The sequence below is a fragment of the Haliotis rufescens genome, unplaced genomic scaffold (genome assembly GCF_023055435.1).
Source record: "Haliotis rufescens isolate VD_foot unplaced genomic scaffold, xgHalRufe1.0.p SCAF_1, whole genome shotgun sequence".
NCBI lineage: Eukaryota > Metazoa > Mollusca > Gastropoda > Lepetellida > Haliotidae > Haliotis > Haliotis rufescens.
Window position 1 is genome coordinate 27,650,670 of NW_025963779.1, and position 27,790 is coordinate 27,678,459.

Consider the following 27,790-nt stretch of genomic DNA (forward strand, 5'->3'; position numbering starts at 1 on the left):
ACAAGCTGATGACATCACCTGTAACACACAGAATAACCTGACATCATGCACAGCCAGAGACACAAGCTGATGACATCGCCTGTAACACACAGAGTAACCTGACATCATGCACAGCCAGAGAAACAAGCTGATACATCGCCTGTAACACACAAAATAACCTGACATCATGCACAGACAGAGACACAAGCTGATACATCGCCTGTAACACACAGAATAACCTGACATCATGCACAGACAGAGACACAAGCTGATACATCGCCTGTAACACACAGAATAACCTGACATCATGCACAACTAGAGAGACAAAAAACAAGCTGATGACATCGCCTGTAACACACAGAATAACATGACATCATGCACAGACAGAGACACAAGCTGATGACATCACCTGTAACACACAGAATAACCTGACATCATTCACAGCCAGAGACACAAGCTGATGACATCGCCTGTAACACACAGAGTAACCTGACATCATGCACAGCCAGAGAAACAAGCTGATACATCGCCTGTAACACACAGAATAACCTGACATCATGCACAGACAGAGACACAAGCTGATACATCGCCTGTAACACACAGAATAACCTGACATCATGCACAGACAGAGACACAAGCTGATACATCGCCTGTAACACACAGAATAACCTGACATCATGCACAGACAGAGACACAAGCTGATACATCGCCTGTAACACACAGAATAACCTGACATCATGCACAGACAGAGAGACAACAAACAAGCTGATGACATCACCTGTAACACACAGAATAACCTGACATCATTCACAGCCAGAGACACAAGCTGATGACATCGCCTGTAACACACAGAGTAACCTGACATCATGCACAGCCAGAGAAACAAGCTGATACATCGCCTGTAACACACAGAATAACCTGACATCATGCACAGACAGAGACACAAGCTGATACATCGCCTGTAACACACAGAATAACCTGACATCATGCACAGACAGAGACACAAGCTGATACATCGCCTGTAACACACAGAATAACCTGACATCATGCACAGACAGAGACACAAGCTGATACATCGCCTGTAACACACAGAATAACCTGACATCATGCACAACTAGAGAGACAAAAAACAAGCTGATGACATCGCCTGTAACACACAGAATAACATGACATCATGCACAGACAGAGACACAAGCTGATGACATCACCTGTAACACACAGAATAACCTGACATCATTCACAGCCAGAGACACAAGCTGATGACATCGCCTGTAACACACAGAGTAACCTGACATCATGCACAGCCAGAGAAACAAGCTGATACATCGCCTGTAACACACAGAATAACCTGACATCATGCACAGACAGAGACACAAGCTGATGACATCACCTGTAACACACAGAATAACCTGACATCATGCACAGACAGAGACACAAGCTGATGACATCACCTGTAACACACAGAATAACCTGACATCATGCACAGACAGAGACACAAGCTGATGACATCACCTGTAACACACAGAATAACCTGACATCATGCACAGACAGAGACACAAGCTGATGACATCACCTGTAACACACAGAATAACCTGACATCATGCACAACTAGAGAGACAAAAAACAAGCTGATGACATCGCCTGTAACACACAGATTAACCTGACATCATGCACAGACAGAGACACAAGCTGATGACATCACCTGTAACACACAGAATAACCTGACATCATGCACAGACAGAGACACAAGCTGACGCATCGCCTGTCACACACAGAATAACCTGACATCATGCACAACCAGAGACACAAGCTGATGCATCGCCTGTAACACACAGAATAACCTGACATCATGCACAGACAGAGACACAAGCTGATGACATCGCCTGTAACACACAGAATAACCTGACATCATGCACAGACAGAGACACAAGCTGATGCATCGCCTGTCACACACAGAATAACCTGACATCATGCACAACCAGAGACACAAGCTGATGCATCGCCTGTAACACACAGAATAACCTGACATCATGCACAGAAAGAGACACAAGCTGATGACATCGCCTGTAACACACAGAATAACCTGACATCATGCACAGACAGAGAGACAACAAACATGCTGATGACATCGCCTGTAACACACAGAATAACCTGACATCATGCACAGACAGAGACACAAGCTGATACATCACCTGTAACACACAGAATAACCTGACATCATGCACAGACAGAGAGACAACAAACATGCTGATGACATCGCCTGTAACACACAGAATAACCTGACATCATGCACAACTAGAGAGACAACAAACATGCTGATGACATCGCCTGTAACACACAAAATAACCTGACATCATGCACAGACAGAGACACAAGCTGATACATCACCTGTAACACACAGAATAACCTGACATCATGCACAGACAGAGACACAACAAACATGCTGATGACATCGCCTGTAACACACAGAATAACCTGACATCATGCACAGACAGAGACACAACAAACATGCTGATGACATCGCCTGTAACACACAGAATAACCTGACATCATGCACAACTAGAGAGACAACAAACATGCTGATGACATCGCCTGTAACACACAGAATAACCTGACATCATGCACACAGAGACACAAGCTGATGACATCGCCTGTAACACACAGAATAACCTGACATCATGCACAGCCAGAGAAACAAGCTGATACATCGCCTGTAACACACAGAATAACCTGACATCATGCACAGACAGAGACACAAGCTGATGACATCACCTGTAACACACAGAATAACATGACATCATGCACAGACAGAGACACAAGCTGATGACATCACCTGTAACACACAGAATAACCTGACATCATGCACAGACAGAGACACAAGCTGATGACATCACCTGTAACACACAGAATAACCTGACATCATGCACAGACAGAGACACAAGCTGATGACATCACCTGTAACACACAGAATAACCTGACATCATGCACAACTAGAGAGACAAAAAACAAGCTGATGACATCGCCTGTAACACACAGATTAACCTGACATCATGCACAGACAGAGACACAAGCTGATGACATCACCTGTAACACACAGAATAACCTGACATCATGCACAGACAGAGACACAAGCTGATGCATCGCCTGTCACACACAGAATAACCTGACATCATGCACAACCAGAGACACAAGCTGATGCATCGCCTGTAACACACAGAATAACCTGACATCATGCACAGACAGAGACACAAGCTGATGACATCACCTGTAACACACAGAATAACCTGACATCATGCACAGACAGAGACACAAGCTGATGCATCGCCTGTCACACACAGAATAACCTGACATCATGCACAACCAGAGACACAAGCTGATGCATCGCCTGTAACACAGAATAACCTGACATCATGCACAAACAGAGACACAAGCTGATGCATCGCCTGTCACACACAGAATAACCTGACATCATGCACAACCAGAGACACAAGCTGATGCATCGCCTGTAACACACAGAATAACCTGACATCATGCACAGAAAGAGACACAAGCTGATGACATCGCCTGTAACACACAGAATAACCTGACATCATGCACAGACAGAGAGACAACAAACATGCTGATGACATCGCCTGTAACACACAGAATAACCTGACATCATGCACAGACAGAGACACAAGCTGATACATCGCCTGTAACACACAGAATAACCTGACATCATGCACAGACAGAGAGACAACAAACATGCTGATGACATCGCCTGTAACACACAGAATAACCTGACATCATGCACAACTAGAGAGACAACAAACATGCTGATGACATCGCCTGTAACACACAAAATAACCTGACATCATGCACAGACAGAGACACAAGCTGATACATCACCTGTAACACACAGAATAACCTGACATCATGCACAGACAGAGACACAACAAACATGCTGATGACATCGCCTGTAACACACAGAATAACCTGACATCATGCACAGACAGAGACACAACAAACATGCTGATGACATCGCCTGTAACACACAGAATAACCTGACATCATGCACAACTAGAGAGACAACAAACATGCTGATGACATCGCCTGTAACACACAGAATAACCTGACATCATGCACACAGAGACACAAGCTGATGACATCGCCTGTAACACACAGAATAACCTGACATCATGCACAACCAGAGACACAAGCTGATGCATCGCCCGTAACACACAGAATAACCTGACATCATGCACAACTAGAGAGACAACAAACATGCTGATGACATTGCCTGTAACACACAGAATAACCTGACATCATGCACAGACAGAGACACAAGCTGATACATCGCCTGTAACACACAGAATAACCTGACATCATGCACAGACAGAGAGACAACAAACATGCTGATGACATTGCCTGTAACACACAGAATAACCTGACATCATGCACAGACAGAGACACAAGCTGATACATCGCCTGTAACACACAGAATAACCTGACATCATGCACAGACAGAGAGACAACAAACATGCTGATGACATCGCCTGTAACACACAGAATAACCTGACATCATGCACAGACAGAGAGACAACAAACATGCTGATGACATCGCCTGTAACACACAGAATAACCTGACATCATGCAGAGACAGAGAGACAACAAACATGCTGATGACATCGCCTGTAACACACAGAATAACCTGACATCATGCACAGACAGAGAGACAACAAACATGCTGATGACATCGCCTGTAACACACAGAATAACCTGACATCATGCACAGACAGAGAGACAACAAACATGCTGATGACATCGCCTGTAACACACAGAATAACCTGACATCATGCAGAGACAGAGAGACAACAAACATGCTGATGACATCGCCTGTAACACACAGAATAACCTGACATCATGCACAGACAGAGAGACAACAAACATGCTGATGACATCGCCTGTAACACACAGACTAATGAAATGACTAACAAGAAGTCACCAATCATAAAGCAGCTTGCCCAAGCTTTACGTCACGATTGTTCCAAACTGGTGACTTCATTCCAGACTACACTTTGAAACATATTTAAGTTCTCAATTCCAAATTTGAAAATTGCAGAAAAGAAAATTCTGGAACGTCTAACAGATAACTGAGGTTATATGGCAGTAATTCCCATGGGTAATGGAAAGTTTCTTCCATTTCAAATATTTATCTTTGTGCACCGATGATGTGGATCATTGTTCACAGTATAAGAGTTTTACATGACACAGTTATGTGCATCCAGTATGCACAAATTTAAAGAAAGGACGCAAAGGAAATAAAAATTGCATGACAATATTACCATGATTACTTGTACCACATTTTGCAGATATAGACTCAGCGCCTATATGATTCATTTGTTCAGAGTTTGAGGTGGTTTATTAGGAGAATATTAATGAGTAACTCTTCTCTGATGTCAAAAAGCTGTTTGTGCCAGCAATAGCAACAATTTTATTTAACACAGACCCTCTTTCATAAAATTGCCAGTACTATCACAAAATGATTCAATATTATTCACATTCATTATTATCATGCTCAATGTTTGTTGTTTCAGAGAGATACACTACCATACATCACTGCAAATCAGAAATGATTAAATAACAAACAGTTGAAGACTATGGCACCAGTGCATTGTCTAATTTCATTACGCATGTTAATTCATGCGTTTGTTTCATAGCTCTGCAGTCAAATGCTATTTCAACAAAATATATACCGTATTCGACGTAATAAGCGCCCAGGGCGCTCTCAAAATTAGAAATAATGGGCTCTTATTAGAATATTACTTTGGTGGAAAAAACAGAGTTGAAAGATAAATTTCGTGGTTTATGCTGACAGTCAAAACTCTTTATATACGACAGATACATTTTTCCAGAATTTAATAGCCCATAATTAAGGGTGCATATAACACACGAGTGCGTATTATACAGGAATAAATAAGTCATGTGTACATTGATAAATCTGAAGGGGTGCTAATTGGGATTGTTCACTTGCCAATATATTAGCAAATATCGCCTTATTAGAGCAGGGCGCTTATTACGTCGAATATGGTACTTCAAAATATTGCCATAATCTACCGTCCATTGTCAAAATAACAGAAAGTAAGGAAAACACACTCTATTGAATGATAGCTTGTGAAGAATTGAGTTACAAACAGATGAAGGATATGGCATCATGTACAAGGTCCAGCGCATTGTCTTATTTCTTCAGCTGACAATACATTGTCAAAATAACAGAATAAAATAAAAACACAATCTATTTAATGATACTGGCAACTTATGAACAAGTTTATCTTTGCATTTGAGGAAATTAGTCTTAGACATGACTAAAAATGAAACCCAAACTTGATGAAAGCCAACAGTGTCCTCATTGTAAGGATGCACACAGTCTACAGTTAAAGTTGGTTAGGCCATTTCACAACAACACATTTTTAACACTTCCTTTAAGAGATGATAAAAGCAGTCTGTCATTACATGTTTTGGCCTGTGTCTAGAGGGTAGGGTGGCAGGTGACATGTAAGTGCTACCTTGCCAAACATAACTTTGAACAGCCTTGTCAAACTAGGCAGCACACAGACACCGCCTACATTTTTAATTTGGGCAATTTCTGTGTCATGGCCAGACAACATGAATGAAGCATGACAACCGGTGTTGTGCCCCCTCTCCCAGCACAATGTTCAGCTGACCTTGATGCATGGGGCGAGTGAGTGAGTTGGGTTTAATGTTTCCTTGAACGGTGTCTCAGATATATTACACTGTGTCAACTCAATCTTGTTTGTTTGTTGTTTAACTCTGCACACACCAATATTCCAGCCATCATGATGGCGGCCTGTAAATAATCAAGTCTCAGGGAAATAATCTAGGATTCAAAACTACCCTAGGCAAGCAAACTGCATCTTCCCAAGGCAAGGGATTTAACTGACTATAAAGTCCAGTTTCCACCCTTGCCGAACTAGGCTGGAATTTCTGTGCTCGATCGTAGCGCCACCAGGGGCTATTACGAGTTGTGTCCCTTCTATGCCTTTCCTATTGGCCAATCAGATTCCACCTCTTGTGTCACTTGCATTTGCTTCAAACAAAATGGTATCGCTAAGCCAAGACGATCTGATCAATTATCAAGATCTATATTGTGATAAAACAGATCTTACATCGCAAAGTCCATCAAATCACATGAGCACCTTGATTAAAAAAATGATAAGATTCGGAAAATATCACTTGATGCCAAGTTGGCGGTGCACATGATTTGCAAATCCTGCAATCAACCGAAATCTGCACAACAGTTTAAGAACCGGATTTCGATTTCCTTACGTGATTTTGATTGGTCTATGCATAGCCTCGTTTGTCCAGCCAAAATATAACTGCATGATACCAGCCTAGTTCGGCAAGGGTGGAAACTGGACTTTTAAAGTCAAACTGGCAAACTGGTAGAGTATGGTATTTTTGTTCAAAGTAGGATTTCCTTGAAACTTTTATTTTCCCAAATTCACAGGTATTTTACCATTGTATATTTACATTGCATTCAAGGCAATTACCGGGACTTCCTGTATTTAGGCCCACACGGAATTATGCTCATGAGCCTAAAGACAGAAAAATTTTCCTTATTTAGTCCATGGGCATAAACTTGGCTATTAATTTTGGGGGGATCTTCCTTAAATTAAAACCTTACTCCCTTGAAAGTTAATACGTGGCGATGCACTACATATGACAAATGTTAATGTGCATTCAACGGTAAGTGCAAGTTCAAGTTCGGCATTCTATGAAGTCACTTCCTGTTCAAATGCAAAATCCATGTATTATATTTTCTCAGTTAAAACAATTTAACAGTTTCTGATTTTTTCAGCAAAGGGCTTCCCTATTCAGATAAGAAAGCTTAAGATGCCAAAATTGAGCCCATGGCTTAATTTCGGATAAATTATTTTAAAGGAGAAAGTGCTATTTTCCTTAGTTAGGCCTGGGGCTTAAATACGGGAAGTCCCAGTAATGTCTCTTCCTCATAAATGGTCCTGTTAGTGAAATACAAGTTACCTCTACATCCGCTATGTCAGTAGAAGTATAATTTGAGGAAAGTTTTATTCCAAGTTGGAAATATTTGGTGACACTGGCTGCAGACTTGGGGCTGACCATCGGACTCTGAGCAGACTCAGATAAATCCCTGCCTAGTCTGGACCAGACAGTGACTGATACTGTGAACTAGGGCTGGCACGGGTAACTCGGGTACTCGGGTACTCGGGTCGGGTGGGTACTGAGCAGGACCCGGGTACCCACAGGTCTACCCGGACCCGTGGTTAGTCACGTGATATATTGTTTAATGACAAAAATGATCTAGAACTCTATGTTTAAACTACAAGTCACTAGTTTTTCGCAGTTCTTTCTGATAACTACGCCCATTCCTTCTAACCTTTTTATGTTTGAATAAAACTAAAACTTCACTCAACTTCAGTGTATGCATGATCAGATCAATTTATACCTGTATCTAAACACATTTTGCCTGGGCTACGGTCAAACCAATTGGACAGTTTGTACCTACCCCTTGAGACCTACCCGGGTAGGGTAGGGTAATAGGGGGTTGGGTACCTGGGTAGTAAATTTTGACTCGTCCCAGCCCTACTGTGAACAATGTTCCACATCAGCCTGGTACAATGACACATCATCTACCTCAACATAATGTGAAAGAAAGCCCAAATTGATGCAGGTCTTAGATGTTGACCACTTCAGTGGAACCCAAGGGTATAGTGCTAATAGAATGTATCACAGTCAGGGGAATCTGGGATTTGGATTGCAATAAATACTGGTTGGCTGGTTGGTTGGTTTGTTGTTTAACGCTGCACTCAGCAATATTCCAGCTATATGATGGCAGTCTGTAAATAATCGAGTCTGGACCGGACAATCCAGTGCTTGACATCATGAGCATCGATCCAAGCAATTGGGATCAATGACATGCATCAACCAAGTCAGCAAGCCTAACCACCCGATCCCGTTAGTCGCCTCTTACGACAAGCATAGTCGCCTTTTATGGAAAGCATGGGTTGCTGAAGACTTATTCTACCCTGATCTTAACGGGTCAATGATTCCTGGTAGGGCAAAGGGAGGCAACTATGCACACGGAAACAAACAAACAATATTCTCATACATCAGATGTAATTTCAGATTTATTAATCTCAACAGGTCAAGTTATGTTGATTGTATTTAAACAGACGGTTTTGACAGTAGCCATGGTGAGTATCATTCCTCCAAAAGGTGGGGATGGGGTTTCAATCATTGTGAAACCCTCTTTCATAGGGTTAATAATACTGCCGTTAGGTAGAAAATACATTCTCATAACCAAAACCTTCAAACTTGGCATTCATCAGAGTGACCCTGGGTGTTACATGTGTCACAATAGCAGGAAATACACCTTGTTTCCCTCCAACCTCCATGCGACACAATCATTCAGTCTGCGACTTCAGCCACGAGGCCAGTAGAATGTATTTGGTCCAGTAAGCATAGCTATTAACAGTCCAGTGCTAGAAACTGGTTTGGTCCTAAGCTCCATGAGGTTTATTGCCATAGTATTTGAATCTAGGTCTATCTAGGAATATGATGACAACCAAGTGAGCAAACCTGACCACCCAATCCCATTAGTCGCCTCTTACGACAACCATGGGTTGCTGAAGATTAATTCTAACCCAGATCTTCACGCATGCAAACCATTGAGAATCATCATTACCTGTGAGTGCAAGTCCAACAGCCAGAGCAATGGTGGCCAAAATGACGGCAGCTAGAACACACACGATCACCACCAGCATGAGTCGACGAGAGGCTTTGGCACGTTTGGCCGTAGCATTGTCTGGAAGTCCATTTTCATTGATATCTAATTGAAGCATACTAAATCGGACATGGGGGCGGTCGTCCTCCTTCGTGGTCATGTCTTTAGGAATCTCATAATCAACAGGTAGAAGCCTGGGTTGATGTTTGCCTGCATCTGAAAAAAGATTCTGGTTACTAGAGATCCAAGCACCTGCAGACAATGATACAGCAGAATCTCAGTTCTTATACCAAACATTTTGACTTTAAGTTCTATCTTTCCTCAATATAAGAATCATCGCCTCATTTGAGTAAATCTGAACATAATTCATGTACAGGCTTTTGGTACAGGCTGCGATGCAACACAGTCGACTATACATGAGATATGAGCATGATGAGTGAGCCAGTTCGGTTGATGCTGGTTTGAACAGTATTCCAGTTATATCCCAGCATGTCAGCTTAATGCGAGAGGAAAGCCCAAAATGATGCAGGTCTCAGACGTTTACCACTTTGGTGAAACCAACGAGCATGGTGATCGTGCTATCCAACCTAGAAACATAATTGTGGGGGACCAGAATTTGAATCCACAACCATAGGTTTCTGGCATGCCCAAAGGATGCAACTCTGCACATCGACTTGCAGCACCTTATACGACTAGGCTACCCATGCCCCCATGACATGACATATGAAATCTGATATATATACCAAAACATCTGATAAGATAGCATAGCTACAATAGCTTGGTTCTGAGACTGGTTCGAATAACACAACACAAAAATTCCAATCAAGTTTCACTATTCTTCAATGATTGAGTCAAGCAGTGACATCAGTAATATTCTACTCGCTTTAATTTGTGCTGTCTCAAATACAGCTGCAAACATCCTGTAGCAATAGGGCATTCATAGTTGGTCTTATAACTAAAGAAAACATCTTTTCCACCTAAAAATATTTTCAGATGAAATAAATCAATCACTTGTTCATATGAACCCACAATTTTTAATGTAGACCTGTGCCAAAATCTTGTTAAAAAGAATCCTCTTGATTGATTGCTGATTTCAAGCTCCTAAGCGAGAGATATCTGTGCTAAGTTTGTGATAAGACTGTGGTGGGATAATGACGAAGGATAACAGAGGATGCTCTAACACATGATGCACCATATATCACACCTTTCTCTGCAGTTATCACATAACGATCCTATGATAAAATAGTCTGAGACTGATATATCAAACTGAATAGATAAATACATTTTTACAAACTAAATTCTTATTCAAAATGACTCACATTTACAAAAACCTTAAGATATAACAGTTTTTGCAAACAGATATTAATGGTCCTAGTGGTCAATCCAGACAGGACTGTTCCCTGTGAAATCATACAGATTAAAAGATCTCAGCATTCTGTTTATTGTGTTTGTTTGTATGTTGTTTTATTCTGCACACAGCAATATCCCTGCCATATGATTGCAGCCTGAAAATACTGATTCTGGATCAGACAAATGAGTGATTGATATTATGAGCAATACCCCAAGCAGTCATTTAAACAATAATCTTAACCAGTTAAATGTGACTAAAAAGTGACGATCTCATTCTGTTTCACTGTACTAGCACATTCACTTTAACAAGATTAAAATGACACAATACATTCCTTAGACAGTCTTAAACCAGTACATATAAAGAAAGTCCCTCTTTCACTGTCTGATGCCCATTGTCCGACGTCTCCATGTTATCATGGTATTTATCAACTGTTTCACTTAAATACCAAGTCTGACTTCATGAATGTTTGACTTAACTGACAAAGAAAATCTGAAACAATCTGGGTTAGAAATTAATTCATATTTTCACAAGTCCACAAAAAATGATTGGCAACAAAGTAAATTACCATCTACCTAACGGTAAAACTGGTAGCCTACAATGATATAGATCTATCACCAAATAGTGAAATAATAATAATAATTAACTTTCTGAATTTTACTGGTCGTAGACTTGCGGACTTATGTTAATTTTGAACCTTGAATAACTTAAATCCAAATGGAATGCTAGTTTGACAGAGCATATTTCTGTAATGTTGTGACTATGATCATGCAGTTACTCACGTGGCAATGATTTCCCTACTGATTATTATCAACACCTACAGCATCATAAAAACAAATTATGTTATGGGTAATGACATACAATTTGAAGCATGGAGTGGACACAAAACGCACCAACCTACCTGACAATACTCAGTGACGTACTGCATCTATGGATAAGCCATGTCATCACACAAAAAAATATCATCTGCTAAAAGTCAACAGAAATGCCTGTGAAACCGCAGAGAAAGAGCTAAATCAACTGTAACAGAAGTCTTATATGTGGTGGCAAAGCGACACCCAAATCAAATGACAATTAACCTCATTTGGGGCCCCGCTGTCATGGTCACCTGCCCTCACCAAGTGTTCGGCCCCTTACGTTCTGGTTGAGCTGTAGAGTCTTGAGAAATGTGAGAAATATTTCCCTTGACACCGTAAAAAACGACTTATAATATATACATAGAAAGAATACGAGCTTCAAGTCGCACTTGTCATTTTATGATGGGTACATAGGCAACAGTACACTTCACATAGTCGGCAGGGACCCCCTATGGGTTTCTATTCGCACAGGTATGTGACCCTTAACCTCTGGAATGTCAACTATGCAGACGCCGTAACCTGACATAAACAAAGTCAAACGTGACAATAACTTAAGCGTTTTCACATAATCTGATAATTACCATGCTAGAGTCGCCGTATGTCGACAAACACTTGTTTGGAATCGGATAGGGTGTACTTTTCGAAGCATTATCAGTGGAGTGTAACTATCTTGTTGATATCTGCGTCTGCACATGGAGGACTCTTCAGTCACATTTGATTTTGCCTCCACCCACCTGTCGGTACTTACTATTAGTAAATGCACTTTTGTGTACCCAACGTCAGACGAACAGATCTCCCGCGAACGCAGCCTCGATAACAACTATACTGCAGTATTTTAAAATTTATAAATCTTGCTGTTGGGCGTTTAGTTTCCTGCATGTAGTATGAAAGCATGAAAACATGAAAACAGAAACCTTTATTTGCTTATGAACCAAGACCTGTATGAATGGTGTCTGATCAATTTGACAATTTGACAAATTTGCAGTTATTTCAAGAAATATCCAATCAAACACAATGAAATTTTCTAGGACAAAGGTGTTTATCGCGCATTTGATACCTCTAAACATCATTTGAAACCGAACGCGTTGGTGAGTTTATGCCTCTGATTATGCTACACACATTTACATCCACATACTCAATCTCTAGCACGTATTTGTGCACACATTTACATCTACATACTCAATCTCGAGCACGTATGTGTGCACACATTTACATGTTCAGTCTCTAGCACGTATGTGTACATACATTTACATGTTCAATCTCTAGCACGTATGTGTGCACACATTTACATGTTCATCTCTAGTACATATGTTTGCACACATTTACATGTTCAATCTCTAACATGTATGTGAGAACACATTAACATGTCCAGTCTCTAACACGTATGTGTGCACACATTTACATGTTCAATCTCTAGCACATATGTTTGCACACATTTACATGTTCAATCTCTAACATGTATGTGTGCACACATTAACATGTCCAGTCTCTAACACGTATGTGTGCACACATTTACATGTTCAATCTCTAGCACATATGTTTGCACACATTTACATGTTCAATCTCTAGCACGTATGTGTGCACACATTTACATGTCCGGTCTCTAGCACGTATGTGTGCACAAATTTACATGTTCAATCTCTAACACGTATGTGTGCACACATTTACATGTTCAATCTCTAGCACGTATGTGTGCACACATTAACATGTCCAGTCTCTAACACGTATGTGTGCACACCTTTACATGCTCAATCTCCAGCACGTATGTGTACACACATTTACATGTTCAATCTCCAGCACGTATGTGTACACACATTTACATGTTCAATCTCTAGCACGTATGTGTACACACATTTACATGTTCAGGCTCGACCACGTATGTTTGCACACCTTTACATGTTCAATCTCCAGCACGTATGTGTACACACATTTACATGTTCAATCTCCAGCACGTATGTGTACACACATTTACATGTTCAGGCTCGACCACGTATGTTTGCACACCTTTACATGTTCAATCTCCAGCACATATGTGTACACACCTTTACATGTTCAATCTCTAGCACGTATGTGTACACACATTTACATGTTCAGGCTCGACCACGTATGTTTGCACACATTTACATGTTCAATCTCTAGCACGTATGTGTGCACACATTTACATGTTCAATCTCTAGCACGTATGTGTACACACATTTACATGTTCAATCGCTAGCACACATTTACACACACATTTACATCCACATATTCGATCTGTAGCGGGTCTTTTGGGTAGAGTCATGTTTTTTTCTTCACTTTTAGAGCCTGAGGTTTTGTTTGCTTCATAAAAGAGAGCTGAGATTTCACATTTCAAATTCAAAATATGGAAAGAATGTTAACATTTACTCACTTTTCACTAAAACGGTTGGGATGTAGGTGATTTTAAAACAGTACATTGAAAATAGAAGTATAATAAAGAATTTTTATATAACAAAAGACCATTTTTACAACACCATGTTTTGGAAAAGCCAAGCGTGCATTTTTTTTCAGATTGGCAGAAAATGGTCAACTTGACATACTCGAGGAATGTACATTTCAATTACTAAGATTGTGGATGATGGACAATTATAACATACATTTTGATGTTAACTGAAGAAGAAATGTTACTAAACTGAAATTTGGACACAGAATAATGTTACAAAAGGGTTGAGAACCAATCGCCCAAACACAACCAAAACAATTTGCTGAGTAATTAATATACGTGCTACAGTACCCACATCAATGGAACTTGAGTTTGAAGTGAAACTTTGGCTGCACTTACAGCATGCCAAACTACAAAGATATGTGTATAAAATCAACGATTTACTGTTCATTCTCACCCAAGCAGTTGGACAGCAGCATGCTAAGATTAACCCTCCAACAGCTAGAGAGCAGAAGCTGTTGGTGTGATACATCTAGGAGCATCACATGACCACGTCGCAAGGAGTATTGGCTGTACCCTACTGAAAGTCACCAGACGCAGAGAGCAGATTCACGCTTTTCCAAGCAGATGGAAGAATTTGTGTCAACGTTCGAGAAGGAGAACATTGTTGCATTTAAGATGTCAGCCGTTTGAGGTGGCAGCATCTGTAGTCCTATCAATGCGGCATCATTTGGCCTGCAATGTGGCATCATTAATCGTATCAATGAAGCATCTGCAGCCAAATCAAGACAGATCTGGTGATTTGGGGAGGAACCATCACGGGACTGCATTACATTGACCAATCTCTGTACCCTTTTGTTTTACCTTTCTTGAAACCGTCGTCAAATTAGAGCACGGCCAGGTCGCCCTTATAAGGATCAGTTTGCACAGGCACCCTGAAAAGAGTGATGTGAAATCCCATTTCTTGTGATCAGACGTATCACATCTTCTCTTGCCGAACTAGGCTGGAATTCTTGGGCTTGATCGTAGCGCCACCAGTGGCTATTACCAGTTATGTCCCTTCTAAACCTCTCCTATGGACCAATCAGATTCCACCTCTCGTATCACTTGCGTTTGCTTCACACAAAATGGTGGCGCCCAGTCAGGACGATCTGATCGACAATCAAGTTCTCTAACTCCATAATACCAGCCTCGTTCGGCAAGGGTGGAAACAGGACTTGTATAGTCGGTTTACTCTCTTGCCTCGGGAAGATGCCAAACTGTGGACACAATACCTTAGTTTTTGTTTTCATTCATGGTATAACTTGTAATGATGTTGATACATAATTTATGTCTTTTGACAATACAAGTATGTTGATGTTGATTTTTAACTCCAAGTAAGGGTAAATGATGCAAAATGGGCTTTTCACATCACAGTCAACAACTGTTTCAGTCATATTACAGCGGGACATGTGGAGTGGATAACCTTGTCCAAGGATACGACATCGTTACTTGCATGATTAACATCTTGAAATGGAAAGTATGAAATGATTATTAATAGATATTAATAAAGTGTTACAGGCAATCTCATTAAAATCAGATCTTAGTTCTCGCTACCGCTAAACAAAGATCTGAGGACATCCCATTACGGGTCACGTCAGACCGACCTTGCGCGAACTTTGACCGACTAATGGAATGACCAATCAGAAGGCAGCTTTCTCGTGCTTTACGGCACTAATTTCAAATTGGCGACTACGCTTCGAAACATATTTTGACAAATTCTCGATTACAAATTTGAAACCTGAACAAAAGAACATTCTGGAATGGCTAATAGATGGTCTAGATTGTATGGATATAGTCGTTAAACCCGTAACTATCGTTCGGAGTTAAAATTTTCGAGGCTGCATGATCAGAAATCACATTCCGACTGTCACTTTCATAATCTGGTAAGCGATGCTCTCATTGGTCGGATGAAAGGTCGTTCTGACGTGACCCGTAATGGGATGTCCTCAGATCTTTGTTTAGCGGTAACGAGAACTGAGGTCTGATTTAAATGAGATTGGTGTTACAGGCATACTGTCTATCATGCTCATGTATGGGTATCAAATACTATGGCTTTGCTCATGAAATGCTCTGTATTGTGCTGAGGATGGCCAAATGCCGTCGAGCTTTTTTTTTGACAATGTGATTTATTTGTTCAAGCAGATGGAAGATGAGCTTTTATTTACTTATTTACCCCTTATTAAATGTTGTTTTACGCCGGTGGCAGCAATATTTCAGCCTTATCGTGGCGTTCTGTAAGTACGCTACTCTCGGCTAGGCGCAGCATTGTTCGATAGTATATGGACAGGACTCCATACTGTCCGGTACGACAACACAGCTTCACTCACAGTCATTGTGACCACCCGATCCTCATTTTCGTCGGCTCTTAAAAATTACAGCATGCATTGAGCACTTGGGACCCGAGATCCACACGACTCTTTTTGTTGTTTAATTTTGTGAAGACAGGGAATTTGTAGCTTTCTATATTCGGGTCAAAGTTTCTTGTTTCTGCTTGAACGTGTTAAAATATAAACGTAAAAATTCCTCCCTTTCAATCCCTTTGAAAACAATACGTCCGGAAAATCATGTGGAGTTGTCATTGTGAAGCCTCTGTTTCTTGTTTATCGTGCAACACACGCAGCCAGACATACGTGAGTGCATGGGCTGTTACAAGTCATGATCGAGTCAGCCTGGCACACTAAAGGCGACACCATCCCGCGGTGGTCAGGCTGGCTGCTTGCGTGTCGCCGTGTCGCGATGTCGTGGACCGTTGCTCATGCTTTTGTAGCGGCCATAAAACGTCCGAGTCCCGTGATGGGATTCGAACCACGGGCCTTCTGATCCTTGTCCACATGACCAAAGAGGTTGACCCGTCAGCCAGCTGACAAGGTAAGGTTTGTTGTTTAACGCCGCACTCAGCAATAATCCAGCTATGTGACGGCGGTCTGTAGATAATCGAGTCTGGGCCAGACAATCCAGCGATTAATATCATGAGCATCGATCCACGCAATTGGGATCGATGACATGCATCAACCAAGTCAGCGAAGTCATTTTTGGGATGACTCCACACCCTACTACACTTTCAGTCACTGATGTGCTGGGTCCAGACTCAATGGGAATAATGATACACGTGTTGCATAGGACTTCAGAGTTCCAGAACATTAACAAGAATGGTACCCCTTAGAGTAATTCATCTTCATTTCGGATTGAACGGTTATTCTTTACGTTTGAAGAAGTGAGTATTTAAATTTATTATCCTCGGGGAAACGCAAAACGATCACAATTTTATTTTACAGCACATTTATCTCAATTCGCGTACATTTGTTATGTGCCATGAAGACAATGGTGTTGTGTGGCAAAGTTTGGCATCAATAAGAAACCGCGATGGATTTGTGTTCGTTACAGAGTTGCAATAGTAGTAGTTCCGTCTCTCGACGAACTCCTCACGCACCTGTTAACTTCCGGTAAAGAAACGTGCAGACGCTCTTTCCGTTGTTGAATCATCGCATGGCCTACTTTTCTTTACGAGTTGTTTCATCTTTCATGTTACCTTTTGTGGTATGAATATGATATTGGTCAATACGGGTTGGGCGGTATGCATCCGTTACGTAAATAGCCAAAGGAAACGAACCACTGACTCTTAAGGCTGAGGACAAGGCCTATCCTTACATAGACTCGTGTTTGTAGCCTGGCTGTGGTTGTCTAGGCGTCTAACCAAGGTTCAGACCGGGGCCAGTCATTGATAGTATCGAATGACATGTATCAATATGGTCAGCGAGCCTATATAGAAGTGAAGTTCTGATAAAACAGAATTATTCTTGATACCAAAAAAAAATAATTACCTCTTAAAACAACCTTATTTCCTGTTTTACTTCTCGGTCTTGATAATAATGTTTGATACAGCAAAACTACTCAAAACATAACAGGTCGTATACTATAAGCGCCCTGCTCTAAGTAAGCAACTCCTGACCAACTTCCTGGCCAATATGTACTTAATGCGCTCACCGTACTCAGCCAGATAATGAACAGGACCGTCCGTATTTTTTGTGTTCAGGTTTTTAAAAAAACCAAACACTGCAGAAGTGGTATATACAATTGCCTAGAAACTATTATTGATTTGTTTTTGGTTTCATTGATGTCGGGACTAAATCTGTTCTCTACGTCTCAATCTCTGACAACAAATGTAACTTGTACATGATACTAATTAATAAGCGCTCCTGTTTGTCAAGTCAGGGAAATTATAAGTTAGCCGTGTAGACCTCAAGGACCCCATCTCCTCCCTTCCCCATCGCCTTAATTTAAAAAACTGTGCAAATAAGAACTGAGTCATTTTACCAGCAAATTGATGGAAATAGTTTGTTGTTGTTCAGATACTGACCAGAGAGGATGACAATGAACAACGAATCGCCATTTTCTCACCTGAAGATCGACAACTTTCACAGACTGGATGAAGTGGAAGGACGAACAACATGTGCAAAATGTAACAAATCTCGGAAATACTTCTGCTACACTTGTTACAGTCCAATCTTGGGCCTAGAAGAACTGACTCCCAGAGTTCGGGTATGGGATCACAGATTCAATAGTATTCTTTATTCCACTATTTTGGTAAAAGCGACTGTAGCTTTAATATACAAATTATTGTTGCCTGAAAATTTATCATAATATTGTGATGAGATTTGATATGGAGTGTACTCCTTGACAGATTAATTGATCTTTTTTGTTTTGCTGGGTACACAACAAACCACTTGTTAATACAGACAAAGATCTGATGCTCTTTTGATGCATATTGTTTTCAAAAGAAAGTCAACTGTCATTTTACAACTGCTATACATCTCAACCCTATTTTCTTGAGTATAGTGCGCCCTTTTTTTTCCATCACCCGTTCGTTTACCGGAATTCGCTGAAGGGGTACGGATTAATTTTTTTCTGCACATAATATTCGAATTTTCTTTTTTTCCAAAATTCTGAATCCTGTGTGAATTATACTTGGGTGCGCACTGTACTCAAGAAAATACGGTAATTTGGAATGAAAGGAAACCAGACATTATTTGTGTAAAGAATATTTCTAGACAGAATTTCTTTTTGTTTTAATTTTAAGTTAATGTTTTTTTAATGTTCAGAAAGTTAATTGGTCCCTCTTCAGATGGTAGAATTTAGATATTTGTAAGAGTGAGTGAATACGGTTTTACGCCGCTTTTAGCAATATTCCAGCAATATCACGGCGGGGGACACCAGAAATGGGCTTCACACATTGTACCCATGTCGGGAATCGAACCGGGTCTTCGGCGTGACGAGCGAACGCTTTAACCACTAGGCTACCCGACCGCCCCTGATATTTGTAAGAGAAAAAAATTGTGTTCTGTGCTTCTGAAAAATCACAAGATATCAACAATGGTTATCATTGAGAACATACAACACATTTTTATTGCAAATGTTGGGATTGTGTATGCGCCGGTGATGGGCTTCATTCCGATTCGCTTTATAGATGGGGTATATAAATTAGCATCAATTTTTAAGGCTTGTACACAGGGGTCTCCTTATACGGATCGCATTATAGACAGCGATAAATGTTAATCATGGTTATTCAAAATCACAAGCCATTTGAATGTATTCTTTTCATGTTTCATATATTTCATATTTGGTTTCATTTCATTCAGCTGCCATTAAAGGTTGATGTGATTAAACATCCCTATGAACGAGATGGCAAGAGCACAGCTTGTCATGCAGCAGTTATTTCCCCTGACGTCAGCATCCACATCTTCCCAGTAATACCAGACTATGACAAGAACAGAGTAAGCAGCCTTCTTCATGCAGTCACAGGGCAGAAATCAGAGCCATTCTTGTTAGCATGATAAGTCTCTTAATCTTTGACAGGAGTTTAGAGAAGGGCTATGTTCCACTGTCTGTGTTATGTCCTTGTGCTTTGTGAAACTGAGGGTCTCTGTGTAGTGTGGGTAATTCTGTGTAGTGTGGGTAATTCTGTGTAGTGTGGGTAATTCTGTAATGGAGAAATCACTTGAATCTGTTGATTCCGGAAGTAGAAGGGGTTCGTGTTTCCATCATTCAGAATCCTTGGACTCCTCATCTTCCTGGGGCAAGGGAGTTAGCTGACTATTAAGACGCCACCCTTGCCAAACTAGCCTGGAATTCTGGAGTTACATTTTGAATGGACTAACGAGTCTATGGATAGTCCAATTAGAATCACATAATGAACTAGAAATCTGGTTCGGGAAGAACATGGGTTTTAATGTGCAAATTTTGGTTGACTGCAGGATTTGAAAAGCATGTGTACAATCAACGGGGCGTTAACATAATTTTCTAAATCCTTTCATGTTTAAATGAGGGCGTTCAAATGATTTGATGCACTTTGTGAGGTAAGACCCGTTTGAGTACAATATAGGTCTTGATTATCGATCAGATCGGCTTGACTGGGGGCCACCATTTTGTTTGAAACAAATGCAAGTGATATGAGAAGTGGAATCTGATTGTCAATAGGAGGGACATAGAAGGGACATAACTCATTATAGCCACTGGTGGCACTACGATTGAGCCTGGAATTTCCAGCCTAGTTTGGCAAGGGTGGAAATTGGTATTTTGTAGTCAGTTAACGCCCTTTCCTCGGTAAGATGTGGACACCTATAGAAATTTATCTTTAGCCTCCCATCAAAATTTTTTAGCGTCAAATATTTATCATTTGTGCTTTTGCATTGGAATGTTGTATTGTCCAGAATCTGCATCCTTAGAATCATAAAATGTTTCTGCTAATTTGTCAAGGTTTCTATTTTCGACACACTCAATTGATTCATACCCCAGATGCACAATCTGTATCACTTTTGTCAGACATTACTTGTGTTTCCTGGTGGGGATGCTGTTCAACTGAAAGACTTGGCAGCCTCAACTCAACGGTCCTCGCTGACGGACCCTGACGCAAGTAAAGCAGGTATGTGATTGATTCAGGCCTTCCTCTCTATTGTAGTGTAATGAAGATAAACTGGTGTCATTAACATCCATATCTTGTAAGAATTTTCGCAATGCAAAGTGAAAACAAAAAGATAGATCATAAAAGCGTATTCCTTTCAAACAAAGCCATATGTATTGATGGATACGCGTACCTCTTCTTGTGGAAGCAAAAGCCCCGGCAACTGAAACACTTAGTTTGTTTCTATGTAAAAAGTTTGTAAAATGGTGAATTGGCACTACTTCTGAAATGTAATGCATGAAGAAAATGGCACACATGGGCGAAGCTGGAGAGGTTTGCAAGATTTGTGATGGGTCATCAAAATAGAATAATGAACATGTCTACGAAACTTTAACTGACAGGGATTGTTTTACAAATTATTCTTCACGGAAATGTTAACATTGATGAATGTTTTATTCCATACATTGAAAACTAAGTATTGTGGGTGGAAATTAGGAAACACTTTGGGATTGTGTGGAGGCAAATCCCTTGCCAAACTACATTCACATGCTTGTCTTCACTGGAAACACAAAAGTTGGCTGTCCGTTATGCTAAGATTGACAATAAATACCACATATTGATACTTGGGCCCTTCTGGACACTAAATCAATCACATTAATATGAAAAATAATTACAAATAGACATAGGACATTGGAAAATAAAACTATAACATGTGCTGAAATTACTTTTGTCCGCCATTGTCTTTTTGTTGCAATTCCAGAAATGGTTTTGTCGGTCAGCTAAGATAATACAAGATCATTCACGGAAATGATCAACATGTTTCTATTGCAAACGTATCGCTGGTCCACAAGTGGTTGTGCCAGTGTTCCTCTGCGGATGTCTTTATACCCTATTATATTCAATTTGTCCACATTTTTACAACTTTCAGATCAAATAATGCAGCCTTATAACAAATGCGTTGGTAATTAAAAACACACGTCTTAACTCCAAAATGAAGTGGTTAATCCATGACTTTAAAGGTTCAGTTCTACACCCCACGTCACAATAATCATCACTTTGACTCTCATTGTGACACTTAAGCTCACAGAGACACAGAGAGTGCCAAATTTTAAGCTTTCTGTTGTCCCTAAAACTTTGTATATGCACTTTTTGTCGATTTCTATTGTGCCCAAACTTTATTGTCCCACACTCTTTAAAGATTGTAGTAACAGCAACTCTGCATTTTGTAACCCATAACTGTACATATCATGATTTTAAAATGTCTACTGACAATGAGTGAAAAGTATTTGTTCTTAAAATAATAGCTTCTGTCGTGGTGTGGGCGTCAAATAAGCTTGTTCAATCACATGTGGTTCTTGTGATTTGAAATCTCTGATTGACCAATCACAATCAACTGTTTTCCAAAATCATGGTAGAATAATCACTCATCAGATTGTAATTGGCCATTTTCACTTTATATTTTATTGTGATGAATACTGGGCAGTGCTGGTGAGTGGAGATAACAGAACAAGGGAGGTAACTCCTGTAACCTTAAGTCTCCTTCTGAACCTGACATTCTGATTGTGTGTATTGGTTACATTGAATGTCCAATTTGTTTTGGATATCAATGTATTTCATTCTATAGCACTTTCAGCTTCAGACAAATGTGAAATCGAAGAAAACACCGAATGTGACAACACACATCATCCAGATTCCAAGAATATTAAAGACAGATTATGCTCAAGTGATAACATTCCTCCCTGTCAGGCAAATGGCAGTACCACGATAGTTCCCCACAACAGTCCGCCGAACAACCAGTTGTCATCAGAAGATGCGGGTGGACCTAATAGTGATAGTCTGGAGGAGGAGGCCAAGGTAGCTTCAGCTCCACCATTCGATCGTGTCGTCTTCATCGACTCAACATGGAACCAAACTTACAGAATCTCACAGGATGAGAGGCTAAATGGTAGGATACAAGGCTTCTCAAATGCCAGGCCTTCAATGTGAACATATATGGTTAAATGCAGTGACTCTACATCACGCTGCCTTTGGACAGCTGTCCAACTTCTTACCACATTACACAATGTTTCTGCCGATATATGATAGTACCACTGGTATACAATGCTGATACACGATACTTCCACTGGTACACATTGCTACTGACACAATGCTTCTGCTAATACACAATTCTATTGACTCACAATGCAACTGATTCATGATGCAACTGACTCACAATGCTACTACTAATTCACAGTGCTACTGACTAACAATGCTACTGAATCACTATGCAACTGACACAACTGATTCACAGTGCAACTGACTCATGTTGCTAATGACTAACAATGCAACAGACTCACATTGCTATTAACCATGGTAGTAACAATGCAACTGACTCACAATGCTTCTGACTCACAATGCTACTGACTAACAATGGAACTGACTCACAATGCAACTGACACACAAAGCTATTAATTCACAATACTGACTCACGTTGCTAATGACTAACAATGCAACAGACTCACATTGCTATTAACCATGGTAGTAACAATGCAACTGACTCACAATGCTTCTGACTCACAATGCTACTGACACACAGTGCTACTACCAGTACAAGTCAGCCAGTCTAGCTAGATAATGTTTTACAGTTTAAGTTGATTAGTTGAATAGTACAGGGAGAAATCTGGTAGCAGACAGAAAAACTGTATTACAAATTTCAACAAGATTATAGCTTCTAGCAAGACAAATGTTACAGCACATCCCACAAGTCAGAAAGGAATCAGCCATTTAAAATCTAAGGTTCTGTTTGGCAGGAATTTCCTTTCTTGTTTCAAACTTTCACATTTGAATAATATTATCATAGCTCATGCCACAGAAAAGGAAGTTAGGCAGTCCAACTCCATGTACCTACATTGTATTGTCTCTAACCAGAAAGAGAAGAACTATGACAGCCACTTATCTCACCCTGGCTCCTACTGATACTCCATGCATACTCTCCGTTACAGGTTTGCGTAAGGTGGAGCTGCAGAGTCGGACCACCAACTTCTGGAGAAGTCACCGAGGCAACCCTGAGACCTACCTCTCCACAATAGAAGCCATCTATTACTTTGTGTGTGACTACCATGAACTATTCCTCTCAACAGCCTATGAAGGACAGTATGACAATCTCCTCTTTTTCTTTGCGTGCCTTCATGAAAAAGTAAATAGTGCAAAAAATAAGAAGAAAAATAAAATCAACAATGTTGAATGAAGTTTGCCATAAAGTGTTTTTTAATTTTTGTGAGAGATTGGTAATGATCATTCGTCTTGTTACCATTGTGTGACATCGTATCTGACATGATGCATGACCTGATGAAGGGGAGCTCAAGGTAACCCTTGCAATCTTTTGCCCCCAAAATATTGAATTTACAAGCTTGATTTATTGAAGGTACAAATATTGTTATTAATATTGTGCAAGTAATAATCACCTTTTTCCAAATAAATTCAATTTCTCGAAGTGTAAATTCATGTCAGGTTTGGTGTGACCTTTAATATCTGAACTGATTAAATGGTTGCAAAACATTTGTGGCTCATTATTGAGCTTGCATTTTTGTCTATTTGTAAAATTTATAGTTCTTATTGAGAGGAAAACATTTCATTAAAAATGTGTTCTTATTTTAATAGGAAAGTTTCTGTTAAATACAAGTAAACCCAATTGTTTTAGTACACAGATCAGCTATGGTTCTCAGTCAGGAAAACACTTCCAACTTCAGATGAGGTGAAGCGAAGGTGCAGTGAAATGGGGTTCAAAGTCGCGTTCAAGATTATTGCACTTATAAAGTGATGTGCGTGCATGTGTGTGTGTGTGTGTGCGTGCGTGCGTGCGTGCGTGCGTGCGTGTGTACTAGTCCAGACTAAGTCTGGTTTTATAGTGCTAGCCCACTGAGATACCATGCTGCAGTTTAACATGAATACCCCATTCAGACACAGTATGCTCACTCCGAGCCAACCGGTCCTTGTATTAGCCCTCTAATGCTGAGTACCAGGCAAGGTAACAACAAGTACCATCTATTAACATCTTTTGGTATGACACGTCCGGGGATCAAACAATTTGAGTTTCTACACATATAGGTTACACTCTGTTTTGAAACATTATTAAATTAAGAAACAAGGGATAGAATCTGTGCACATAATTTGACAAACAAAGCTACATGTATATGTGTTTCAGAAAATACTGTAAAACAATCATTGCTGGACATTTTGAACCAACCAAAATATCAAAATGCACTTCTTTAATTCACAACTTAATCACCTGTGGCCTAACTATTGATGTAACATTACAATATCCTTGAGAAATCGCCAGTTAAACACTGTATTTCATCACATTTTTATTTGTGCAAATATAATAGTTTATTTTGTATTTACTCACGTTAAGTGGGGTGTGAGACAGCTATACTCACATCTCCTTTGCGTAACGATCACTAGCCCAATAGTCCCTTGTATGTATATTGACTGATACACCTCAGAAGGTGGGGGTATAACGGTAACAAGAACTACCAGTACGACCAATTGTTACAAGATTGATCATTACCGATCTGTCGCAATAAAAAAACAACTAAAAAAACAAACACGGCAAACTTCATTCAACCTGCAATTTCATGAAATGTATTATTTTCAAAGAAAGACAAAAGAAATATTTTTGTTATAGTCATTGATTGTATTCTTTTTGTTACATAGCCCAGAACTGTGAATTTAACAAATAGACAAACGTGCAAGCTTAATATTGAGTCACTAATGTTTTGCAACCATTTAATCAGTTCAGTTTTGAAGGTCACACCAAACTTGACATGAATTTACTCTTCGGGAAATTGAATTTATTTCGGAAAATGGTGAATATTATTGCACAATATAAATAACAATAATTGTACCTTTAATAAATCAAGTTTGTAATCTCATGGGGCGAAAGATTGCAAGGGTTACCTCCCCTCCATCAGGTAATGCGTCATGTCGGTTCGGTGTCACAACGCCCAGCAAGCGAGGGGAAAAAGACAAGTCTAATCAGGTCGGATGTTTCATAACTGACCTGGAAGAGCTACTGTTTCGCGGCTTTAAGTTGTGCAATAATCCAACGACTGTCATCCCCAGTTGCGACATAAAAATGCAACGGTCGAGGTTATTCAATCTTTGATTTAATTTTTTAAATATTTTTTTTTTATTGTTCAGTGCATGGTTTAATAGCTATAGCGAATGTAGTGACCCAAAGGCGTACATGACCTAATTTCATTCGAGATCCTCATACATCGGGCTGATTGTTTACAGTTGCGCAATAGACGCAGTAGTACTTATGTATACATACTTTTTTATTGTATTTAATAATTACGTGAAGACGTGAAATGAATACGTTCATGCCATTCTACACGTGCAGTAAACACATTGCTTCAATCGTGCAATAAAGGATGTCGACAGTTACATTTCTATCGCAGTGCTAGTACGGGCACACCTTTCCAATCGTTCGGCTCGGTCTCATTATTTGTTTTCAGCCAGTAATCTCCATCAGATAAAGCGTCACACCTAGATTATAGTATTATTTGACAGATTGGGACCTGCAGGTCTCAGCACGAGCTTCTGCCGTTACTCCGTTAGTTATGTTTTGTACTCTGTAACCATAGTAACATTCGTACCAATTAAATTTGAAAATTGCACGTGTGAATCCATACCAACCAAAACTGTATAATGCACGCGCGAAGCCCTGTGGCGTCCCCGCAGTGATATAGCAGGAACATTGTTTAGGTTGCGTAAAGCTATACTCACTCACTCACTATATATACAACCCGTCTTCACATATTCTGTTGTTGAGCAATACATAGTGACTGTGTCCATCTACCCTTTTGTAATTGATAAAAAATGTACAGTTTGATATCACTTCATGATTGGTCACTAAGGGGTGTAGAAAAGTAGTCCCGGACCAAGGATATCGAACTCCGGCCAACTGCGCCGTTACCTCGCGTTAAACAAGATCGGACCAGCTCAACCGCAATGAGTTGGACAAACGATAAATATACTGCGCATATTGTCCCTACTCGCTTGTGCAGCACTCGATAACAAAGCTGGCTTGATTCGTGGTTATAGAGGTTCACCAAATCGATAAATATAGTCTTGCAAATCCCGTTATGCATAAATATTGACGAAAGGCGTGACGCAGTTTACTGGATTGGTGATCATGCTCTACTGTATCTAATGATAAATGCGACTTTTGAATTTATAATGGAAACCACAATGTCAAATGATGCGAACGTTAGCAAGCACGTCAACGTCCCTGGAACATCGCAGATAGTGTTCTTTTTCGTTTATTAATTTAGAATCTGTTAAGATGTACAATAATCATACATACATACATACATACATACATACATACATACATACGTGCTTCGCGTTGAAGCAATATACATACATACATACGTGCTTCGCGTTGAAGCAATATACATACATACATACATACATACATACATACATACGTGCTTCGCGTTGAAGCAATATAGCTGCCTGC

At 40.1% G+C, this 27,790-nt stretch overlaps 2 protein-coding genes across 11 annotated transcripts in view; one reads left to right on the top strand and one right to left on the bottom strand.

The window, feature by feature from the left end:
- Nucleotides 1–12,665, bottom strand: part of LOC124149476 (atrial natriuretic peptide-converting enzyme-like) — a 42,328-nt gene extending 29,663 nt beyond the window's left edge. For 2 of the 4 annotated variants that reach the window (XM_046521087.2, XM_046521083.2), the window contains exons 1-2: nt 12,529–12,665; nt 9,704–9,958 (exon numbers count right to left, since the gene is read on the bottom strand). In XM_046521087.2, the coding sequence (XP_046377043.2) occupies nt 9,704–9,902 (199 nt within the window). In that variant the 5' untranslated portion in view covers nt 9,903–9,958; nt 12,529–12,665. The other 2 variants (XM_046521085.2, XM_046521084.2) reach the window with 2 other exon arrangements.
- A 4,428-nt stretch (nt 12,666–17,093) lies between these two features.
- Nucleotides 17,094–24,521, top strand: LOC124149477 (tRNA-uridine aminocarboxypropyltransferase 1-like). 7 transcript variants are annotated; one of them, XM_046521090.2, is made up of 6 exons: nt 17,094–17,258; nt 18,740–18,929; nt 20,027–20,161; nt 21,210–21,309; nt 22,913–23,233; nt 24,270–24,521. In XM_046521090.2, exons 2-6 carry the CDS (start codon nt 18,756–18,758, stop codon nt 24,512–24,514), a joined length of 975 nt encoding a protein of 324 aa, XP_046377046.1. In that variant the 5' UTR covers nt 17,094–17,258; nt 18,740–18,755; the 3' UTR covers nt 24,515–24,521. The 7 variants fall into 7 exon arrangements, with proteins under 7 accessions (XP_046377046.1, XP_048250071.1, XP_048250066.1 ...); XM_048394114.1 differs by lacking the exon at nt 17,094–17,258 and adding an exon at nt 17,585–17,604; XM_048394109.1 differs by lacking the exon at nt 17,094–17,258 and adding an exon at nt 17,818–17,927 and having other exon boundaries at nt 18,725–18,929.
- Nucleotides 24,522–27,790: the final 3,269 nt, after the last annotated feature.